At 39.6% G+C, this 24,687-nt stretch overlaps 1 protein-coding gene across 1 annotated transcript; it reads left to right on the forward strand.

The window, feature by feature from the left end:
• Positions 1-387: 387 nt before the first annotated feature.
• On the forward strand, positions 388-24,288 carry LOC139719713 (dual specificity protein kinase TTK-like). The gene is made up of 20 exons (XM_071631107.1): positions 388-483; positions 3,383-3,532; positions 4,156-4,384; positions 5,922-6,028; positions 7,287-7,445; positions 8,061-8,121; positions 9,123-9,218; positions 9,643-9,801; positions 10,210-10,560; positions 11,139-11,322; positions 11,754-11,852; positions 14,052-14,209; positions 15,809-15,963; positions 16,673-16,893; positions 18,008-18,184; positions 18,991-19,075; positions 19,738-19,853; positions 20,585-20,671; positions 21,004-21,378; positions 24,172-24,288. The coding sequence occupies exons 2-20, from the start codon at positions 3,409-3,411 to the stop codon at positions 24,286-24,288; spliced, it is 3,060 nt and encodes a 1,019-aa protein (XP_071487208.1). The 5' UTR covers positions 388-483; positions 3,383-3,408.
• Positions 24,289-24,687: the final 399 nt, after the last annotated feature.

Raw genomic sequence — 24,687 nt, forward strand, 5'->3', positions numbered from 1 at the left:
ACAGAGTTTATCATTAAACTTATTTTTCGATAAACTCAGTTTGTTTATCGAGCGAACAGTTTATCGAATAACTATGTTCATCAAGGGAAAACTAGGTTTGTCGAGAAACTCTGATTATCGAACGTAAAACTATGTTTATCGTGACAAACTTAGTTTTTCACTAGATAAACAGAGTTTCTGTCTTAAAACCGAGTTTATCGACTGATGAACACAGTTTTTCGGGGATAAACTCAGTATCGGCGTTATTTAGCAAATGGCGCGCCATATCCGTACGGCGAACCATAGAGCATAGTATAGAAGAGCACGCAGCGAACCAATCACAAGCCCCGTTATGTAGTCACATGATCGAGGACAAACAGAGGGTGATTTAAACTCACTTCTTGCGTTGCGGATTCTACTGTGTTATCACCGCATTTGACGCATCTACCAGTATTTCATCTCTGCAATGAAGATGACATGTGACAAAGGAACATAACTACATTGGTGAGCTGCTTGCTTATGTCTTTCATATTGCATCTTACTAATTTTCAAGCCAATTTTCTGAGCCGTTTGTTTGAAAAAGTACGCCACGGCGCGGCTGAACCGGTCGCGTTGAGCGTTGTCACAAGCGTAATCCCTGGCCCTGTGACTGAGTGTACACAGCGCTGCTGCAGCAGGGCGGCGCAGCTACACTGCACTGCACTGTCGAACTCGAAACTGTCCAGACTCCAGGTAAAGAATGATTAACTGTGTTTCATAGGCCTAACGTTAGTGGTGGGACAGTAAATGAAAGAAAAGGAAATATCAAAGGAGCTAAGGAAAGAAGGAAGGACGGAAAATTATGCTAATTTCTATGCTACCAATAGTGGCCCCATCGCTGTTGCTATCATTTTCAATCTCGCATAAACCAACTAACGTAGACCATCGCCCATCGCCATCGGGCATTGCAAAACGTTTCATTTTGACTCGCATTCACAAGTAGTGTGTGTGTGTGTGCAAGATCCAAAAAAGCCCCACTAACTGTTAGTGTAAGGCACTATAGCACTACTACCAGGCCGCTGTAGCTGCTATTTGCCTTGGGCTGAGACAAGTCAGCGCAGCTCAGTCCGGGAAACCCGCTCATGAGGACCGCTCCCCCGTAAGAGGACTGCCCCCGCCTCATGAGGACCCCGGGGTTCCTCATACGGACCCTGGGGGGAAGTCCTCACGAGGACCCCTATTCACTTCTTTTTCATCTCACATCTGACGTATAAATTGTCGCAACTTTGCACGGTGATTTTTTGCTACACACACATGTCCACTATCCATGATGAAAAGAAGAAAAAATCCTGTCTGTTTTTTTTCTTCAAAAATCGAGTTTTAATCAACCGATGCAGAGCGCCCATCAAAACACGGGCGCCAACGTGTTCGCACAATGCCAGACTGCCGCACCTAGCGGTCTGATGCGTCTAAATATTTTTCGTCTGCTCGCAGCGCCAGCGCCAGGTAAGCACAAAAGCAGTTAAAGCTGCCAATGCAATATTTACGAAAGAAAGTGCAGTGGTTATGCTGGAGCTTGAGTGCCTTGGCTGAAAAAGTGAAATATTGGTCTGTATCTTGTCGTCGACATCGGGGATTCCAAATTTCTGGGTACTAGACCGTGTACACTGTCTAGACAGAAAAATCCGTCTGTCCAGTGGCAGAGAGTTTTTAAACATTTTTTTTTCACACTTTTAGTTTTACGGCTCCCCTCCGTAGGACCTCGCTATAACGTATAACGACAAGAATTAGCCTAACACGTTATGTCAGGGGATTCCATGTAGCCAGACATATTCTACTCATTATTAGTCTATAACCGGTTAGAGCGTCTGGTCCCTGCGGCTGTGGAATAGCAACTACATACATCCCCGACGACAAGATACGGAGCAACATTCTTATCTTTCGGTCAATGTTGTGGGGAGACTTCATAATGACCTTAATGTACGTTTGGCTTCACGGAATCCCCTAACCGTTACACTACAGAGGAGAGCCGTGTAAAATGTCAAAAAATGACTAAAAAAAAAACTGACAGACAAATTTTTCTGTCTATGTGGTGCTGGTGGGGCCTAAAATTTGTACAACTGTCAACATTATTATCACAAGTAGCATTAGAACTGGTGCCGTAGGCCTAACTACAACTAGAAACCGTCTAACATTGACATTGAATGTTAAGTATAAACAACCCTAATAAGCGGCAGGGTGCCTATTTCTGGCAGGGGCACTAAAGTTTTATTCATCAATAAAACAGCTCATGAACATCATGTGTGCTTAGTCCCACTTTGCATAGAACTCAAGCAGGAGTTACCTACATCTATGTAGACCCTACTTCAAGTTACTCGCAAGTGTTAAACTGTTTAGCATGGGAAGTGACAACTGATTAGGCCTTTTCATCAACGAATAAAATGGCCTCGGCTGTAAATGGGCATCCTGTACAAAACCTGCTGCAAACGGGGTACATGTATTTTACTCTAGATCTAGTCTGATTGACTTCTTGTAGAATTGTGTTGAGGGTAAATATTATAAAACCCATTGCCATGTTTTCCCATGATGTACCCCCTCTCAGTCTCATTAAATGTACAGTACCCCACCACTTGCCAAATGTGTATCCGTGCGTAAAAACAGAAGGTAGGTTAGTGTAGCGATGCAGCTTCAAGGGCCCCAAAAATTGAGGGAATTAATTCCTAGGAATTTGACAAAACACTTGTAGCCTAGTCACATCACAGGCAATTGCAAGGAGAAAACAGTAGACGATTTCTTCAGCTCTTACCACTTTTCTGCCAAAATACTTTTCTTTTGTCACCAGGGAGCCCAAAAGTGTTAAAGGGATAGTACAGTATTGGTGGAGATGAGAATTGGGCTTTTAACTTTTTGCGAGATACCAAGAAAACACTTATGATATAGTACAGAGCGTACCATTTTAAGAGAAATTCAAAGTTTATTTGATGAAAATCGGGTTTGGAATGACTGAAACATCCAAAAACAGAGTAAAACAAAGCGATGGTAATAAAGTTTGGGTCCCACACTTTATTAGAATTGCTCTTTTTTGGAGATCTCAGCCATTTCAAAACCAATTTTCATCAAATAAACATTGAATTCCTCACAGAATTACATACTCTTTCATATTTCATAAGAGGTTTCTCATTATCTCACCAAAAAATGTTAGAAACCTGAAATTAGGTCTCAACCAAAACTTTACGATCCCTTTAAAATGTAGGGTCCTGAGAATGAAGAGATTGATGATCGGGTATTGATATACACTGTATGTAGGTCCTACAAGTGTCCATGTGTACATAGTTGATGTCAGACTAAGAGATAAAGGGAGTACATGAACAAAGGTGCATTAGTGCCTAAATCTGTCTCACTCTGTGGTCTTTTCCTCATGCAGTAGGATTTTAGAAGTCTGCATTCCCGATGTCTACAACAAGTGCTGAAAAGATGGCCCAGTACTGCGCAAACACGAGCGACAGCAAGGACAACACAACGGGCAACCTGCGAAACAATCTGACCAGTATGGCCAGTCTTCACAGTATGCCAGGTGGGCAGAATTAAAACTTTTCTCCTTTTCTTTTTTTTCTTCAAGTTGTTCAATTAATGTGGTTATTCAGTCAGTATTACCATTGTGAACTTGTCTTGTCTAAATAGAGAACACTTAATTGATTATAATTTTGCTTGTCAATTCAATGTGATTCAGGTACCAACTGATCATCCAGGATTCATAATTTCCAGTTTATGATCATTTTCTCGTTAGTTTTGTTTTTGCTTGTTTGTTCATGGCCCATTTGGTAATGACATGTTTTCTGTAATATGTTTCATAGTGCCTCAGCATTGCATACATGTGCAATTGCATTATGCATATGTACCTGCAAAAAAAAAATATGCAAGAAGGGGGAAAAAATGATTAGCAGGGACTTTATGGAAGGATGGTGTTCTTCATATTTGCATTTTTTAGGACATCTTCCAATGAAAAGCACATGACCATAAGAAAATAGTTTCCTCTTTATATATACCAAGCACTTTTGTTAGGGCAGTGCCTTCTTTCATAAAATTTTTACAATTTAGCAATCCTTTCCAACCTACATATATACGTACATTGTTCCTTCACCCCTCTGAATAATATCTTTCTTTCATTTCTACATGTAAATTGTATGCTCACATCAGACCACACTACCTGGATGACACAGCTTGCCAGGAATGGTAACAAGCCCAGTGAATGGCTTTCATACCTCATGGAGGTCGAGTCCCACGCTGTGAACGCAGACGAAACTGTGTCCTACCGCTTCCTGAACGCGGCATACAACCGGGCAACGAAGCAAATTCCCCTGGACGACAAGTCCACCCACGACCCGGCATACGCCAAGATCATCATCAAATTCGCTCATCTCAAAGCGTAGGTCTCAGATCTGTAGCACACACATCAGGACAAGTCCACCTTCATAGACATGTGGATTGAATGAATACAGCAATATTAGTAGAACACATCACTGAGAAGTTTGAAGAAAATCATACACTCCGTTCAAAAGTTATGAATTTTTAAAGTTTCTGCTCAATCCGTACTGGATGAGAAGACTAAAGGTTGTGATTTCACATGTGTACAACGATATTATAAAGAAAATATAAAGAAAATTCAACTTATTTTCACTTTTCTTGCATAAAAAAAAGAACACTTGACTTGTCTAAAACCCTTTCAGAAAGCAACGGTAACAGTATTACCCTTGACATTAGTCAGTGACAGGTTGAGTTAATGTGCACTTTTTTCGAAAGATACAATTTTGTGAAATTCTCTAAATATTTTCCTTACAAATATCATTCTATGCATGTGACAGTGGTGACACCATACACTGTAGTAGTCTTCTCATCTAGCAGTGACTGTGCAGAACTTTAAAGATTCATAACTTTTGATTGGATTGTCTGATTTTCCCCAAACTTTCACGAATGTGTTGTACTAATATTGCTGGGGGATTCACTCTATCCACATGTATTTGAAGGTGGACTTGTCTTTTAACAGACTTCCGTATTCAATGTACTGCTCTTCAACAGTGCAACATGTCAAGAATTTGAGTTTTAAAGTACCAAAGTGCTGTCAACTCACTGGTCCAAATGAAATTTGCACAGCATAGTGGAAACCTCAGGCTGACCTGACTTGTGAACATGGTTCAACATTTCAAGTACAGTTCAGTTGTCACAGATTACTGTAAAACTAGGAATTTTCGCGTGCATTTTAATTTCGCGAATTTCGCGAGCGCCAAGATTCGCGAAATTAAAATGCACGTGAAAGTTCTTGTCTACACTATATGCATTGAATGCCAGTGGCAGTTCGCGAAAATTTCATGCCGCAAAAAAGGCCGTCGGCTCCAATTAGCGAAAAATTCATGCCGCGAATATATCATGTTTTACAGTATGTTTTTCAGATAAATCAGTTTGAAAAGATAACTTATTGAAATGCAAATCACCATAGAATCCATGTACACTGTACATCTGTTAACCACTGAAGCTCTACACTGCATTGTCTCAAGCTTACGTATACATGTATTTGCAATGATTGTTCTGTAATGCACAGCTTGAAGAAACTAGACTTATTCCATGACGGTTCATACATGTAGGCAACACCAATGATATATTTTTTCATAAAAAATTCTAAGGTTGATTCCAACAGGATAGTTGCTAATAGCAGCTGTGCTAAACTTGTCGTAGCAGATATTATTTCTAGGAATAATACAACACAAGCATTAGCTTTGTGCTAACATGAAAGGGGAAATGTATGATTATACTTTTTCTTATGAAATGTAAATAGTCAGTCATGGGTTTAACCAGTAGGTTACACAATATGACTTGAAAGTAAAAATAATTTTCTGCCATTAACGCAAAATCCGAGAATCCTCTCCGTGATAAGGTGACTTTCTCTTTTGGCGTTTCATGACTTGCAGCACTCAGAGTCTTGACTCGGCGCGGATGATGTTCAAGTTTGCTCGTGCCAATCTAAGGAGGCAGGCCATAGTTCATCTTGAAGCTGCCAAGTTTGAACTTGATCACGGTAAGACACGGATTGATGCTTACTACTTGGGAGTGGAAACTTCGCACATGTTTTCTTCCTCTCTGTACCCTTCATGTTCTTGTCCACTTTTCATGTAAGCCAAAATGTTGTACATGTTTCATTTTATGAAATATCAATGATTGATTATTGACATCTTACTCCTCCTTTTCTCACCTTCGTGTCCCCAGTACTATTAAATCTTTCATCTATTTTGGGATACCAATATACACAATACAGTGCACTCCCGTTACAACGAACACGGTTATAACGAAATTTCGTTATAACGAAGTGAATCTTCTGGTCCCAAAAGTATCACCATTAAAGTCTATGGTACAAAATTCGCTTATAACGAACACGGTTATAGCGAAATTTCCGTTATAACGAAGTCTTTTCCGAGCGCCACAGACAAAGAAAAACAAAAGAAATTTGCTCCGTTATAACGAAATGCGAATTGCTTTCGAAAATACGTAGCGGAACAAGCATGGGTGAACGCTTCACACCACTGTGTGTTCGCTCCTTGTGTCACGCACAGTTTCTGAGGGGAACTTGCGTTTATTATTGTAATACAGTTATCCCATCACATTTCACATAGCTTTCCAGTGTATGATGAGTATTCAGCAAACAGAATATGATATATATACGTGGTTACCTTGTTTTCGTTATATATTGTATTTGTTCGGTTATAACGAAATTTCGTTATAACGAACGAAAACTGCCGGTCCCGAGCATTTCGTTATAACGGGAGTGCACTGTACCTCAAATGACCTATTGATACGGGTGACTTTTCTTCCCTTACGATGATTTTTATTGTTTGTCGTGTTCACAAGATGATTAGGAGTATTTGGGTTTGCTTTGTTTTTGCTTTGTTTTTACCTCAAGCTATCAAACATTTTCTGCAAAAACTCTCTCCTAGGGCTAGATATTTGCCAATGGAGAACAGTGATCTCGCCAAATATCCATCACACTTCTTTCTGTGATGTGACAGTCTATCTGTAAGAATACAAATTGAATGGAAGACCCTTAAAAAATATAATGTTGTCTTCTTCTTTTTTTCACTGAGCCATTCATTGGCAAGAACACCAAACATGTAAATGCTTTGACAGTAAATACTTGTAACTAGAGTTTTGATCGCAACATTTGCATACACACAAATAAGTTAATTGAATTAGATTAAAGAGAATGCTAATTGATGCCACATAGAGATATTACAGCCTTATTGTCCATAAACCCACAAATATTTCACTCTTTTTCTCATCAGACTGTAGAGAAAAGTGTGTCAGCATCCTTGAGAAAGGGATGAAGTTCTCGGCAGACCCTCGGCTTGGTGAGGCACTGCGACTGATGAAGCAAGGGGGAGCCTTCCCAGACCCTAGCCAAACAGAGCCCAGCCCACCAGAGCCCATGGACACAGTTGATGGTATGCAGGGACCCTTCATTTTTCCAATTGGCACCACAAAACTTAAAATGCATTACTCCAGACTAGCAACTAGACTACTAATGATGCACCAAGGAATGATTTCCATTTAGAATTTGGATAGCAATTTTAATTAATGGAAGATATTTCAGCCAAACAGTTTACAATTTTTTGTAATAAGATTGTTGAACAAATGACATTCTGTAGTCAATATAACAGTCATTTCCAAAAGACATACAAACTTTTACCACATTGCTGTGCAATACCAGGAAAATTATTCCCCATGCACTTTTCTTTTTATCAATCAATATGGCCAGGTAAAGGAATCAAAATAATAACATCTATGTTTTAAACATTTAGTGGGTTGAATATTTGTTACTCATTATTTCCATGCACACTACTATCCATTAAAATTGTTATTTGTGGTATGGTCAGTCTTTTGTTCTTCAATTAGAATTTCACAAACATGATGAAATTCTCATTTTCCTTCAGGAGTTGATATCTACTGGCCCTCCTTAATTCTGATTGACTGCTGCCCTGTAAACATTTCCTTCAATAATTTACTATTGAGTTTGTCTCTTTTTGTTGTTGTTGTTTCCTTGTGTGCTTGTGCAGCAGGCATCCATCACTCCTCCCATCCAGTTGCCATGGAAACTACATCAACAGATGGAGTCAGTGTGTAAGTAGGCCCATGCAATAAAGCATGTACAATGTATTACGCTCTCTCCTTCAAATGGGTGCGATGGTTTCACATTGCATCACATGCATATCACATGCATAGTAGCTCAGATTGTTCAATGGGTAGTTTTAGCTATTGCAATCTGACATCAACCCCTTTAATCTACTCACATGATAGGCTCTTAAAGAAGAATTCCATTCTAGATAGAAGTTAGTCTGATCTTAAGAGTACAACAATGACAATTTCATTCACTATTATGTATACATTTTTTGCCATAATCTATTATAGTGCACTCTCATGACAAGCAGGGCTATAGCGAAATGCTCATTACGGCGAAGTAAGAATTCAGGTCCCAAAATTATCATCTCTATATAGTTAGCTGAGAGTGAGAAGGGCATTAAAGGGTGTGTACAGTTCTGGTTGAGGTGAGGATTTAGCTTTTAACGTTTTGCGAGATATTCAGAAACCACTCCCTGAGATGTCAAAGAGCGTGCAATTCTCAGGGGTATCAAAAGTTTATTAGATGAAAATCGGTTTTGAAATGGCTGAGATATCCAAAAACAAGGTGAAACAAAGAGATCCTAATAAAAGGCGTGGCCTGTCGCCTTTTATTATTATCACTTTGTTTGATATCTCAGCCATTTGAAAACCAATTTTCATCAAATAAACGTTGAATATTTCTTAAAATTACATGCTCTTTCATATTTCATAAGAGGTTTCTCATGTCACTTAGGAATGTTCAAAACATGAATCCCCACCTCAACCAATACTGTACAATCCCTTTAAGGTGCCTCGAAGACTGTGGCTTTAGTGGCAACGTAACGCCCTTATCATTTTCAGCCGACGATATCTTGATATATTTAACTGTTCAGCTATAACAAAATTTTGATATACCAAAAGAAAACTGCCAGTCCCAAGGACTGTGTTATTCCGGGAGTCACCTGTACTACTACTAGTTAGCAATGTTACTCTTTGTTTCCACTACTTGTGCACTGCTACAGTTCCTCACTTTCATCGGCCAAGGCAAACCATATACCTAGCACCATGGAGTCTGTGGATACAACAGTCAGTTTCAGGAGACCTGAAGTTGGTGTAAGGTAGGTCACACTATGTACTCTTTAAAAGGTTATTCTGATGATAGTATGTTGAGTTAAATGACTATAGTCTATGGTTACCAATTTCAGATCTTTGGGTTGTGGTGTTCTTTATTCTGGTGTGTGTATGTTTGTGTGTGTTTGTCGTCTAAAGGAAGTCTTATAAATACATTGGAGACCCTAAACCACCAGTGTAATTAATAATGATAAAATAAAAACAGTGTCAGAGTTCTGGGACTGGTTGTGATGTCGCAAAATATGCATCTCCTCCACATTGGTGTCTAGTCACATACTAGTAGTGTGAGACTATGATACAGGATAAAGTGGGAAAAGGTTGATAGGTGTAGTCATCGCCAGGGGGTACACAAGAATGGTATCATTTCTACTTATGGCTTCGATTTGTCTTCCTCGCTTCAACCCTTGACAGGAAAACCACCAGTACTGGTAGCAGTGCATCTGACGACGGCGACACAGTACCCATCGGTCAGTCTGCCAGGGCACATGGCATGACCGCCAGCACGCCCGAGTGTTCGGCCAAGTTTGGCCTCTTCGCCAGCTCCAGAAAGTCCAGCCAGCGTAAGAAGTGGTCAGTCCGTGAACTTCTCATACTTTCATGGCTCAGATTACTTTAGAAATTACCTTTGGAAGCAAAGTACTTTTATTATGTTATAATTATGTTATCTGAGTAGGCAATTAATGAGAGTTCCATTCCAAAGTTTGCATTATGCTAATTGTAATGTTTCTTGATATCATCAAAAATATATTTTGGTGTATTTGTGAAAACCAAAATAAGGACTTCTCTTTCTGCCCATGCACAGAGAGTTCACAGAACTGTGATAGCCAATTTCCGCCTTCAGTGCAAAGTGTCAGGTGACATGATTATTTTCAAACTTTGTAACTGTTCTGATTATTTCATATCACAAAATTTATCCACCTAAGACTCTTCTTTGAATATTCATCTGATGACTCTTGTCCGTCTTATCTCTTGACTCAGGACAAGCACTGCACCACCAGTCCGCATCAGGATATCCAATCAACCCCAGAGGCGAAAAGCCAGAATACCCCACTCCAGTGGGGACAATGATGATGATGATGACGATGACGATGATGACGACGACGAGGACATTCAGCCTCTGCAGAGTAGTCCTCCAGACATCACTGGGAAGGACGGTCCAGGCGGTCTTCCGACTCTGGCGTCCATCACGGAGAAGACCAATGAGAGTGACTCCGGTATCCAGACCACGCCCGATACTGGGCGTGGTGGACACCCCTTTGCCATGCCCCCATCCACCCAAACCATCAAACATCTCTCCCAGCCAGGTGTGCTGCCAGCTCCCAGTGGGATGTAAGTGCAAAGGATGTGGGGGGGGGGGGGGGGAGGGGTGTCCCTCCCTTGTTCAAACTAACTCTTCTCACCTTCCATCAACTAATTTAGAGGTCATATTTTCTGTGTCAACAAATGCTAATCCTACACTAGCAGTCACATAAAAAGTTGCACAAAAGTTGGCTGTCTACTCTTAATACTGCATTTTTTAATGTTTTGATATGATATCTCTCATTACAAAGCCTATCTGAATTTCACCATAAGACCCTAACACTTGTAGCAGAACAGTCAGAACACATTCAATCAAATTTGCAAAACTACAATTGTTTTAAGCTCTTAAAAGGGGTAATAAGTTTTGTTTTATCTTTAAAACAACAGACATAAGTAACAGGAATCCAGAGAGCTTCTTACACACATTGTCTTTTCTGGTGATTTGTCAGCAAAGTTATTTGTGCCATTGATTTCAATCATGTATGAATAACATGGAGAGATGAAATTATGAATAAAGTCTTTGTCTTACTTTGCTATTCAAATGCCATTTAGTATGGATGTTGTTATTAATCCTCTTTTGCCTTCTAATTCACTTGTCTGTTTTTCAGGGGATGTCCCTCCCAAATGAACAGGCAGCAGGCATTCTGTAACCCACCCGTAGTACCCCATCCACAGTATCCGCCACAACCATTACAGCAGCAGCCACCACCACCCCAGCAACAGCAAGTGCAGCTACAACAGTACCCTGGAATGCCGCAGATGCAGCAGCAATGTGTGCAACCTGTGGTTCAAGTAATTGTGACGGTTTTACTTTGGTTGTACTGTGTACTGTAGTGATTTTTGCATGTTTCACCCCACTTTTGGCTGGCTCATATTCCAAAATCTGTGAAAATATCTTCACAATTTTCTCTGCACATTTTAAATGAGTTGACAAATGTGCAGCAGGAATTCAAGAGCCCACGAATATGCTTTTGAGCTGCTACGTGTGAAAAAAAATAATTGTTCGAAAATACTGACATTTACAATATCACTCATAATTTCATGGAGGACTGTGGTATACAGTAACTGTATATGTCATATATTTATCGAGTCTAATTTTTGTAATGTATATTTGGGTTTCATTCCCCTTTAACATTATTATCCTGAACTCTTTGTTCTTACTTGCTGGTACTCCTAATCTCAACTGTAAAGTCAGTTGCCATTCTGCTGTTGCATATTTTCAGACGGTTCCTGCTCCACGCAGCAAAGGCAAAGACACAATCCAGGTGAAGGGCAAGAGCTATACGATCATCAACTTCATCGGGAAAGGAGGCTCTTCAAAGGTATATCAGTGATATGCTGTAGGCAGCAGGAGACTGCATTTAATTACCTCTTCATAAAATCACTGCATCCACAATAATTTAAAAAGGTTGTGATAGATTTATATAATGTACCTAGTATGTTTTGGCTCAATGTAAATGCCATTATGTTCTGCTTTATCTCTTCAACATCTTAATCTTGGAACTGTGTTATTTGCTTTGTAGACCAGAGTTTACGACGTAATGATTTCTCTCACTGACACACACTCACACACACACAAAGAATCAGAAATTAGTAAGCGCAGTCATTTTGGATTTGATTCAACATAACTATATTCTTATCTGATAGAGCTTTGTGATGCTTCTCGACACTACATTTGTCACAAGAAGTGAGTGTATCAAGAGTGGATTTGTGATTTTTAAAAAAAACATGCCCCCCAAAAGAGACACAGATGTAGTATACTGTAAAACAAGGAATGTTCGCATGCATTTTAATTTCGTGAGCGCCAACATTTACGAAATTAAAATGCATGCAAAGTTCTTGCCTGCACAATATGCATAGGACACCAGTGGCAATTCGCAAAAATTTTGTAACACGAGAAAGGTCGTTGGCTCCAATTTGCGAAATTTTCATGCCGCGAATATATCATGTTTTGCAGTATATAATGTCAGTCTTGTGTTAAGAGTTATTTGATCATGTGGCATATATTTAATTTGATACCCTTCTGATGCAAGCGTAATGCAAGCAGTTATGCATAACCTGCTAATGATGACTGATATAAGAAAAGACAAAATTTGACTCTTGAATTTTTGTCCCCGCCGAACGAGTTCGAGCAGGGGACTATGAAACGGGCTCCGTACGTGTGTGTGTCCGTGTGTCCGTCCGTCCGTGTGTCCGTCCGTCCGTGTGTCCGTCCGTCCGTGTGTCCGTCCGTCCGTGTGTCCGTCCGTCCGTGTGTCCGTCCGTCCGTGTGTCCGTCCGTCCGTGTGTCCGTGTGTGCGTCCGTGTGTGATCAAAATCTTCAATTTGCTACTTCTCTGTCATTTATGAGCCAATTTTGATTCTGTTTGCTTTATATGATAGCACTACATGGGAGCTTTGAAACTTCTACACAGAATTTCAGTCGTGACCTTTGACCTTGACCTTTGACCTATATTGTACATTTTGCTACAAAATGCTACTCCTTCGCCATTTCTAACCCGATTTCGATTCCGTTTGCTTTATGTGATGGCACTAGGTGAGGGCTTCAAAACTTCTACACAGAATTTTGACCTTTGACTTCTTTGACCTTTGACCTTGATTTTTGACCTATATTGTACATTTTGCTACAAAATGCTACTCCTTCGCCATTTCTAACCCGATTTCGATTCCGTTTGCTTTATGTGATGGCACTAGGTGAGGGCTTCAAAACTTCTACACAGAATTTTGACCTTTGACTTCTTTGACCTTTGACCTTGATTTTTGACCTATATTGTACATTTTGCTACGAAATGCTACTCCTTCGCCATTTTTAACCCGATTTCGATTCCGTTTGCTTTATATGATGGCACTAGGTGAGGGCTTCAAAACTTCTACACAGAATTTTGACCTTTGACTTCTTTGACCTTTGACCTTGATTTTTGACCTATATTGTGCATTTTGCTACAGAATGCTACTCCTTCGCCATTTCTAACCCGATTTCGAGTCCGTTTGCTTTATGTGATAGCCACTAGGTGAGGGCTTCAAAACTTTTACACAGAATTTTGACCTTTGTCTTCTTTGACCTTTGACCTTGATTTTTGACCTATAATGTACATTGGCTACAAAATGCTACTCCTTCGCCATTTCTGACCCAATTTCGATCCATTTGCTTTATGTGATGGCACTAGGTGAGGGCTTCAAAACTTCTACACAGAATTTTGACCTTTGACTTCTTTGACCTTTGACCTTGATTTTTGACCTATATTGTACATTGGCTACAAAATGCTACTCCTTCGCCATTTCTGACCCAATTTCGATTCCATTTGCTTTATGTGATGGCACTAGGTGAGGGCTTCAAAACTTCTACACAGAATTTTGACCTTTGACTTCTTTGACCTTTGACCTTGATTTTTTACCTATATTGCACATTTTGTTACAAAATGCTACTTCCGGCGGGGACATATGTTACGCACACGCGTAATTTCTACTTTTCCTTGTTTATTGCAAGATTGACAGCTGTGCACACTGCTTTCTGTTGCCAGGTGTTCCAAGTCATCAGCGAGGACACGAGGAAGATCTTTGCCCTCAAGTACATCAAGCTGGACTTTGCTGATGAGCTGGCCGTGGAGAGTTACCAGAATGAGATCACGCTCTTGGAGAGTCTGAAGAACCAGGAACGGATCATTCATCTCTTTGACTAGTACGTTTGCTTCTTTCATTTGACCTCTGATAAGGCCAACCAACATGGCAAACATTTTCCAAACCTGTCGTAAGGGCTATCTGTTGTATGTGGCCACAGCAAACTCCCATAGCAGCCACCAAATTTGTGGGTAATAGTTGACCATGCTCATTCCTGTCCATTGATCTACTAATGAGTTGCCAGTCTTTTTCTGCTGAAGTGTCTACAATGTACGTCTCATGTAATGACTTTCGCAGGTCAAACCAAATAATATTGTTAACCTAGATTTTAAAAGAAAACACCTGAAATCAAACTCTGTTTCATGGCACTCACTTGTTTCTGAATTATGACAGTTGGTCCTATCCGTAAAGCTCTTCACATTCATGCATGTTTGGGGTATATACGCATGTGAGGTTCATAGCATATGTAGTGTGATAAAAATCGAATTAGATGCCAATATATCTATAGTGACCACCTGTCTTAACCCTAAAAAGACTAAACTATTTTGGTAGCTCGAAAAACGGGGGGGGGACCTAAAGGGGCCCCCTTAAGATCTCGGTCGTGGATCGCACGATCGCCACGGAAATTTGCACAATGGTAGTGTGCGATGTAATCTACAAGATCGTATATTTAAATTTTCCAAAATAGTGTTTCTTTATTTTATTTTTATTAATTATGCTAATTTATGCGAGAAATCAGACTCTTAAATCTAAATCAGTAAATAAAGCTCCAAAAGTGCTCATTTTTGGTCTAATTATTCTTTGTGGCAATCTTAGCGAATGTACTTGAAAAAAATTCGGTATTTATTTCTTATTTATTTTATTGTTTTAGGAATTTCTTATGTATTTCTTTGTTTTTCCGACCTTTTTTGTTGTTTTTTTAACAAAATTTGTGGCAGACACTTTTTGAAGTATAATACTCCTAAAACAAATTAATTTTAGCCATTGAGAGTAAAAATAAGCATATTTATATGAACCATGTGAAAAAACTCAATTTGCAGTGACTTTGTACACAAAATCACATTTTTGAGCCATTTTCGGTCTCACGTGCATGTACAAAAAGTTATGTAACTTCAGAACCGTACCCCCAGGTGTCACAAATTTGGTGTCAAAATGTGCGGGAAACTCGAAAGAAAAAAGTCATAGAGCATCACAGCGAGAGCATTGCATGTTGCAGAGTAATCGCGCGAAATGTCGAGGGGGGGGAGCCTTTTAGGCCCCCCCCCCCCCCCCCCCCAGTCTTTTCAGGGTTAACCCTATCTAGCCCCCTCGACATTTTTTTTTTTGGTGATAACTTTGCAATGCTAAAAGATCTCGCCTTGAAATTTTATGACTTTTTTTCTTTAAAATCTCCCACATAATTTGAGACCCTATTTGTGATGATCGGGAGTAGGGTCGCAGAGTTAGAGCATAGGCCCTATTTTCATGATGAGTGTATACAGAAAATGGCCATTTTCATTGATTTGTATGTAAAATGCAATGTGTGGGAATTGTAAGGATTTATGTGTAAAATGCATGGGTATTGCAAGAAACAATGTTTCAAAGCAATCAATTTTCAGTCTTTTACGTCAGACTGAATTACACCCATTCACTGGCTCTCAAACTTATTTCCTGGATTTAGTGAGATCACTGATGAGCACATCTACCTTGTGATGGAGTGGGGCTCCATAGACCTTGCTGGATTCCTCAAGAAGCGCAGGAACAAGATATCCCACAAGGACATTGCCTACTACTGGCAGGAGATGCTTGAGGCAGTTGATGTCATCCACAAACAAGGTGATACTCTGCTTTTCATTACTGTAAAACGAGGACTGTTCGCATGCATTTTGATTTCGGGAATTTCGCGAGAGCCAAGATGCACAAAATTAAAATGCACACGAAAGTTCTTGTCTGCACTATATGCATTGAATGTTAGAGGCAACTTGTGAAAATTTCATGCCGCAAAGGCCCTTAATTCACGAAAATTTCATGCTGTGAAAATATTGTGTGCACCATCTCATCTACTTTTCAGTTGGTGCTTAAAAACGGCAGATTCAAAGAATCATCAGGGCTCCATGTACGTGTAGTTTCAAGGTATATTTTGTGTCAGTATTTGAACTGTCATCAATATCCTTTTTTCCTTCTTTGATAATGCATATACATGAATTTGATTTACAGTTTACAGTAAGTAACCTTGTAAGGGTAAATACTCAAGTTGGGGCCCAAATTTAAAACAGACTTTTTTGTTTTTTGTATGTGATATTGTTTTTAGTCTCTCCATTCCATTTCATGAAAAGCCAAAATAAAAGCATTAATAGTGATTTTATAAAAAGAAAACATGGAAGAATATTTGCATTATTGTAGATGCTCCAACCCTCCTTTCCTTCTCCTCCCCTCTCAAAAAAAAATGAATATGTTTATGAAAAATAGATTGACTGTTCCATAAAGATATCATCATTAGGACCACCTTATTCTCAAAATATCTTGTACTCTATGTCCAACATAGGCATTATTCACAGTGACCTCAAGCCTGCCAACTTCATCTTTGTGGAGGCGAGTCTCAAACTGATCGACTTCGGCATTGCCAACGCCATCCAGAGCGACCAGACGAGCTTTGTGAAGGAAACCCAGGTCGGCACCCTCAACTACATGTCGCCCGAGGCCATCCAGGACACCTCCCCAACGACGGAGATCGACGAATACGGCCACAGGAGGCCCCGACTCAAGGTTGGCTGAAGCTTCTAGCTATGATATAATATTAAAAAATAACAACTTGCAACATGTTTTCGTGTTCATATGTCGATGTGGTGAATTTGACATATTTCTGTTGATTTGTTGATCAGCACTTCATATACCTTCCAACAATCATTTTATGGCATAATTGATATTTTGAGTGGAAGATATCAGTGGTGACATTATGTGCTGGTCTTTTTGTCTCTTGTATGTTCTTGATAGGAGTCATAAAGAAATGTTTGAACAAAAAAAAAAAACTGACTTGAACAACATCTTAAAAGTACCAAAGAAACTAAATTGTTAATGGACAGGAAGAGCTGTTTTTTTCTGACAAGGGAAGATGTTTTCAATGCTGAAGGGAGTGGTGGACATGGACTATTTCCTTCATGTAGTGTTCAGTTGTATGATACATTCAGTGTAGAGGGGAGTTTTTGCACAGAGCATACATGTATAACAGCTCAGTCAAGAGCATTCTCAGTTGCCACCAATGCATCCAGTGAAGGTGTGGCACTTGCAGTAGTGCAAATGCAATCACAAGAAGTTCGTAAGTATGAGTCATGTCATATTCCTTTGTATTGACTCGCTGACACGCAGATCAGTTTGGAGTCGTAATGGGAAAATTAAGCCACAGCACTATGCAAATTATGATGTGGAAATATGACATCACAAGAAAACAACTGGTATAAATTTGAGAAACTTTTTAATGACAACATTATTCTTTTAGTGACACTAAAACTGCTTCATCTTTCCTATGAAATCCTGTATTGTTTCCACGAAGTGTCACTGTTTTTCATTTGATGTTATTGTTATATTTCTTTTTGCCTTTTTTGGTGCCATCAGTTTGTATGACACCCTGTCTATGTTACCTCCTGGTAAAATTGTCCCCTTTTTGCATCTGTACTAGAATTAGTATTTCATTTCAGAATTATGATAAATTTTCCTGTACGATTTGACAAGAATCTACATGTATAAAGTATATTGCTTCATTCTTCACTGTAAAGCAAAGCAACGATGCTGTTGTCAAAGAAGATGTGGCATTGCTATTATATGAGTTGATGTGTGCAGGAGTATCACTAATATTGAGTACAACCTGTATCCGATTTTGCAGATCAACTGTAAGAGCGATGTGTGGTCCCTGGGGTGCATCCTGTATTCCCTGGTCTACGGCCGCACCCCGTTCCAGCACATCACACACCGTCTGCTCAAGATGCAAGCCATCTGCAACCCTGACCACGTCATTGACTTCCCAATGGTAGAGAACCCGCTGGTGGTTGATGTGATGAAGGTATGATTTCCATACTTTTATAACCTGTACTGAGACTTCTGAAGTGATTTTGATTGTATCTGTGGCAGACTAGGAGAGTTTCTACATTGCGAAAGTGTTTGGAAATACACATATCATGCAACATGCAGTGCTACAGGGCCGCCAGAAGTTTAATGATCAACTTTGCTGCATAGGACATCACTTTTTAACGTGTTGGTCACTGTGGTGTGTTGAAGCAACATGTGTCCATTTCAATGTTAAAACCAGAGAAACAAGAAAACACCAATCTGAGAATTAATATTGAATTGGATCCGAAGCAGCATTGCATATAGTTACCCAGTACAGTGTGTGTTTCCCATAGCATGCTGGTTCAGTGCACAGGTGGAAAAATTTTAGACATGTTGATTGTTCAAACTGTAACATTCTATACTGCATTTCAGTTTTGTTTCTCCAGGTTGAATTGGTATCAAGACGGTATGGAAGTGACATTGGAACTAAAAATGACTGCTCAAGGAAAACTTGACATGGCAATTACAAAGCTGTAAAAAAAAGGGCATGATATTATACAGCTAGGTGACTGCTGATATAACTAAGTCCTTAGGGCTGGCAGTTTTCTTCCGTTTAATCAAAATTTCACTTTATGTGAACGAATAAAGTATTGTATATATAAAGGTATGTAGGTAATGACTTTGGGACCTGAATTTTTACTTCCTTGTAACAAAATTTCTTTGTCTTTGGTATAATTGGAGCACTCATTGTTGCATGCTTTGTCTATCCGAGAGACACCAAAATCAAAATTCAGACCTTATCATTTGATTGTCTCTTAGAAATGTCTGACGAGAGATGTGAAGATGAGGCCCTCAATCCAGGAACTGTTGGATCATCCATACATCAAGGGTCCTGACAAATCAGGTGAGAGATCATAGCCGTGGGCTTTCCTCTTTCTCTCCTCTCTGCCACTGCTTCATCCCAAGTGTCCTGATGAACCTTACTAACCAAGATGACAGTAGCTAGGGTTAAAGGTTGGTTCACCAGTTGTTTCATTCTGTTGACTGTTTAAACCAGAATGTTGCACTTACTTGCCATTACAGTTTTCACAGACACAGGATAACAAAAGTGCAGATTGATTACTGTAAAAGTGCAGATTGATTACTGTAAAACCAGGAATGTTCATGTGCATTTTAATTTCGCGAATTTCGCTAGGGCTGTCTTTTGCATAATCACAAATTCACGCTAAAGATCTTGTCTGCACTATATACATTGAATTTTAGAGGCAACTCATGAAAATTTCATACAGCAAATAAAAGGCCGTTAGGCTCCCATTCGCGAAAATTTCATGCCGCAAAAATATTGTGTTTTACAGTAAATTAAGCTGAAAGAGAATGATTATGTTAACGGAAAAAAGGGTGAATAATTTGTTCTATGGGTGGGACTAGGCTCTACATATACAACACACACACACACACACACACATTCACAAACTAATTGTGCTTTATGATTGCTAAAACGTCTTCCTAGTCTACATTGTTCAGGGAATCATACTTTTCATTTTCTTCTCCCACCTCCATCACTAGGCCAAGCCTCCGCTGACGTGGGACCCCAAGGAAGTAATGATCGCATCAGTGCCCTCATCTCTCAGCTTGGGCAGAGTCAGATCAACTCACCAAGGAGCATGGGCAGGTTGGAGAAGGTATGGTCACTTCATTTCCTACATATATATGTGTATCTGCCTCCAAGATTTTTTAATGTTAAGATTTCAAATGCTGGGCGAGGATTAGAAAGCAAAGGTGAACTTGCAACTGATTGACAAATTGCCCTGCATCGACGGTCATGAATTTGAAAGGTGAACTTGTTGTGAAGAAATCAAAACTTGAAGAAACCACTTTGCCTACTTTCCACTTGCCCTTATCATTGAATCCACAATAATTGGTATCAAGGCAGAAAAGTGTGGATGGAAAAATCTATTCCCTTTGTGATGACAAGAATAGCTGAATTATATGTCTTGCATTATGCTGATTACACCTCTGAGGAATTACTCTTTCCTTTCCTTTTTTTTTTTAGTTTGTTTCATATGACAGATTCACTAGTTGAAATTCATTGATTAGTATTACATTAGAAATGCACTATATATTATATTATATTAAATTTATGAAAGAAAATTGAGCACCTTTTGGCAAGGTGTAAATGAAATTGTGCTTTAATATTATTTATTTAGTGTATATCAATGTCTGATATTTCTGTACACCTACAAGTAGCAATGTGACTAGGTGGAAATTGCCACATTTTTGTTTTATTTTTTTTTCAGAGCAGCCAATCTAAGCTCAACTGTCAATTCATCTTGTACTTGATGCAGTGGTTTTCTTGTGTAGTACATCAGCAAGATAGAAATTACTTTTATTCTCTCTCTTTCTCTGTCTTCAGCTGCTTCAAGGTGTTGTGGACCAAATCAAACTTGGGCCCAAAACAGATGGGGGAGATCTGCCACCCATGGTTGGGATGCAGGCACAGGTAAGAGCAAGCAGACCAGTTGCAGCCACACAGATTTCAGTGCAATACAGTGCTATGTATGCTTAGTAGTGAGTTTAGCAAAAGATGCAGAATGAAGACACTTGTTTTCTCCACCGTTTATCTCATGCCTGCAAGTAGTATTTTATTTGGTGAGAATGAGAAGGGCGTTAAGTTGCCACTAAACCCACTGTGTTCGAGACAGCTTAATGCCCTTCTCATTCTCGCCCAAAGATTTGTTGATACACATGTATGTGTGCATTCTCCATCTTACTTCATTCATTCAAATTTGCACACTGCCTTTGTTGTGTTTTTCCCCTCATCTCTCCTTGTAGGCTGTTAATCAACAGATGACTCCTCCCCTTCCTATGGCTCCACCCCCTCCCATGGCCCCTCCCATAGCTCCTCCCATGGCCCCTCCCATGCCACCACCTATTGCCAGCCAATCACACTACCAACAGCAGCATCACCAAAACCAACAACAACAGCGGCTCTCTCATCAGCCACACCCACAACCTCACATGGGGCACCAACCGCCACACTACCACCATCCCAGCCAGCCAGTGGTGGCAGCAGCCAGGCAGCAACAACGGGCACCACTCCGCGTCATCAACTCGGCGGACATCCAGGGGGCCCAGGCACTGCTGAAACCTCTCTCACAGTCCAGCAGTGCAAAGTACATGACAGCTCCGAGCCAGAGTCAGGAAAAGGTGTGTGTAAGGGATGAATGTGTCTCAGTTTGCCTCAATAAAGGTAGTTACTTCCTACTTATGTGCATGTACACAGCATGCATTTTGCTTTGGTCAAAGGGGCATTGTGCCAGCCATGTGTTGTTTTATTCATCTCTTGTATTCACTGCTGCTAGTGCTCATTTGACTATGGGTATTAAAATTCTATATTTATTGCAGTTAAAAAAAAAGAAAGTAAGAAGAGGGTGAATAGTTTAAATAACCAAAATACATAATAAAAAGGAAGAGTCATTGCATATTTAGTTTTAAGAGTGTATCCAAGAACACATGTTCATCTATGTCTGATTGCCATACATACATCTGTCTAGCTATCCTACCTTTACTTCAGTAGATATTATACATTTTAACCCTAAAAAGACTGGGGGGGGGCCTAAAAGGCCCCCCCCTCGACATTTCGCGCGATTACTCAGCAACACGCAATACTCACGCCGCGATGCTCTATGACTTTTTTCTTTCGAGTTTCCCGCACATTTTGACACCAAATTTGTGACGCCCGGGGGTACGGTACTGAAGTTACATAACTTTTTGTACATGCACGTGAGACCGAAAATGGCTCAAAAATATGATTTTGTGTACAAAGTCAATACAAATTGAGTTTTATCACATGGTTCATATAAATATGCTTATTTTTGCTCTCAATGGCTAAAATCAATTTGTTTTAGTAGTATTATGCTTCAAAAAGGGTCTGCCACAAATTTTGCTGAAAAAAACAAAAAAAACAAAAGGTCGAAAAAACAAAGAAATACATAAGAAATTCATAAAACAATAAAATAAATAAGAAATTAATTTTGATACCGAATTTTTTTTCAAGTACATTTGTTAAGAATGCTACAAAGAATATCAAGACCAAAAATAAGCACTTTTGGAGCTTTATTTGCTGATTTAGATAAAAAAGTCTGATTTCTCGCATGAATTAGCATAATTAATCAAAATAAAATAAAAGAAGACTAGTTTGGAAAATTTAAATGTACGATCTCGTAGATTACATCGCACACTACCATTGTGCAAATTTCCGCGGCGATCGCGCAATCCACGGCCGAGATCTTAAGGGGGGGCCCTTTAGGCCCCCCCCCCCCCCCAGTCTTTCGAGCTACCAAAATAGCCCAGTCTTTTTAGGGTTAAACTTTTGACATATATCTAACTTCTTGGAGTCATACTGCTTCTTCTACATCTTCCAGTAACCACCAAAGAGTATTGATGTGATTAGTGTGTGCTCTTTCAACATAGCCTTATTTTCTCCTTCCCACCATGCTTTGGGGGCTTATGTTTCTTATGTTTCTAATCTAAAGGGCTGCATCATGTTCAAGCCCTCTCCGGCTTGATTTGTGTTTTTGACCTCTTATCCTGCCCGACCATAACTACCATCCTTCAGACATCCTTTGTGAGTGCTCTGCCCTGTCACTGTCTGCATTCTGGCAGCCATGTTGTAACCTTGTTTCTAGAACTTTGTTGTACTCCACTGACTCTTCGGCTGTGTCAGTTTCTCCTGGACATATCACAACTAGTGTTGTTGCAAGCTTCTCTGTTACTCCCTTTGTGGTTTGTGGTTTGTCCTTCTGTGTACAGTAATCCTGGTTTGGTTTCACTTTTTGCTGTTTATACTCTTCTGCATGGGTAATACACCATATGCAATGGTCAGCCCACTAGTTGCCTTGGATTCTCTGAGGTTTTCTTCGTTGCTGTGAAATATCATGCTTTCCTGCTTTGCCTGTGCACATTTTTACTTTGTCTTCATTGCACTTTCTCCTTTCGAAAATGATATGTTTGGTGCTGTAGACTCTCCCCTTGTATGTGCTATCCCACTTACTTTTGTAGGTTTTTACTGAAGTGTCAATTGCTAAATGATTTTTTTTTTTTTTTTTTTTTTGGGGGGGGGCAATCATTTTTCATGGCTAATCTTTTTTTAATTATCAATATTCTTATCAAACCTTTTCTCTCTCTGTCTCCCCCTCTCTATCCTAAATAAAGTAATGATTGAAAAAGAAAACATGGCTTGTAGAACAAAAGTTATTCAGTTTTGCTTGTTTAATATAAAATATTTCACTGACTGTGATTAGATGTTGATAATTGCCATGCCAGAAATTGAATCTCATCTTGTCATATGTATGGACTGAAACCCCAACAATTGTGTGGATATCAAACATTTTATGCTTCGATGATGGAAATGTGCTACATTTTAATTTCAATAGTTCAAATCATCATTTAATTTGTCACTGATCGTGTTCACAAGTAGGATTAAATCGATGCTGAAATATTTTTATCAAAGATGAAGTACCAATCTGTTCTTGCACATGTTTGCCTACAAGAGGTTTTCAGAAGTTCATTTTGCACTGCTTTTGTAGAATTTCCCAAGTTCCCTATCAAGCTAGACTCAGAAAACAAAATTTTTCCTAAACCTTCGATTACATTGATAATCATAATATGTATGCATTGATAGAGAAATAAGATTGTAAAGCTGGTATTGATATTACATGACATTCATTTATTTTCTTTTTCAACACATGACCACATTAAAAAAGATTTGCTGGTTTTTAGTGAGCCATCTTGTGTAGAACACTGACATATAATGATCTTCTCAGTTTCTCAAAGTTCAGATCTATGTCAGCTTCCTTGAAGCACTAATGCAGGGCAACGTGTACCAATTTGATATCACTTGTTACATGAAGTTTAAATGTAACGTGTCAAGGGGATTGTCTTGACCATGCATCCTCATTGATGAGGGATGACCTGTGTTGTCACTGACCTTTGACACAGGAGAATGAGGATCTAGCATCCATCCTGAGACGACAGCTGGCCTCCAAGTACTGCCACGCCCTCCCCAACACCTCAATCACCACGGCCAATACCACATTTGGTGAGGACTGCTCCTAGCTTTGGCCAGTTTGGCACAGCTTTGTATCTGTTTCATATTGCTGGAGATTCCCCCCATCCCCATCCCCCCTTTTCTCCCCCTTCCCCATTCTTCCTCCCCCTTCCCCCTTCCCCTTCTATCTTTCCTCTCCTCTTTTCATCCTCCTTTTCCCTCCTTTTCCCCTTTGCAGGGAATAATTTTCCAACTCAAATTTGATTAGCAATAATCAGCTGAAAGAACAATATTTCAAATAGTATCCTGTACACTTCTATGGAAAACAACTGCTACACAAAAAGATAGTTTGTGTAGCAGTGGTGTGAAGATGCATGGCAAATTGTGATGGAATATTCCCTGCTTAGCCCTTTCCCTTCCCCTTCCCTTTCTCCTTTCTCCTTTCCCCTTTTCCTCTCCCTTCAAGA

This window comes from Diadema antillarum, unplaced genomic scaffold (assembly GCF_040938485.1).
Source record: "Diadema antillarum isolate AM-2024a unplaced genomic scaffold, OU_Dant_1.0 scf00000114, whole genome shotgun sequence".
NCBI classification, from domain to species: Eukaryota; Metazoa; Echinodermata; class Echinoidea; order Diadematoida; family Diadematidae; genus Diadema; species Diadema antillarum.

Excerpts from the sequence above, each read along its gene's own strand:
- LOC139719713 (XM_071631107.1), top strand. The coding sequence starts at position 3,409 with ATGTCTACAACAAGTGCTGAAAAGATGGCCCAGTACTGCGCAAACACG. Across the intron at positions 3,533-4,155 it reads CAGTCTTCACAGTATGCCAG|ACCACACTACCTGGATGACA; the intron begins GTGGGCAGAATT and ends TGCTCACATCAG. Across the intron at positions 8,122-9,122 it reads TCAACAGATGGAGTCAGTGT|TTCCTCACTTTCATCGGCCA; the intron begins GTAAGTAGGCCC and ends GCACTGCTACAG.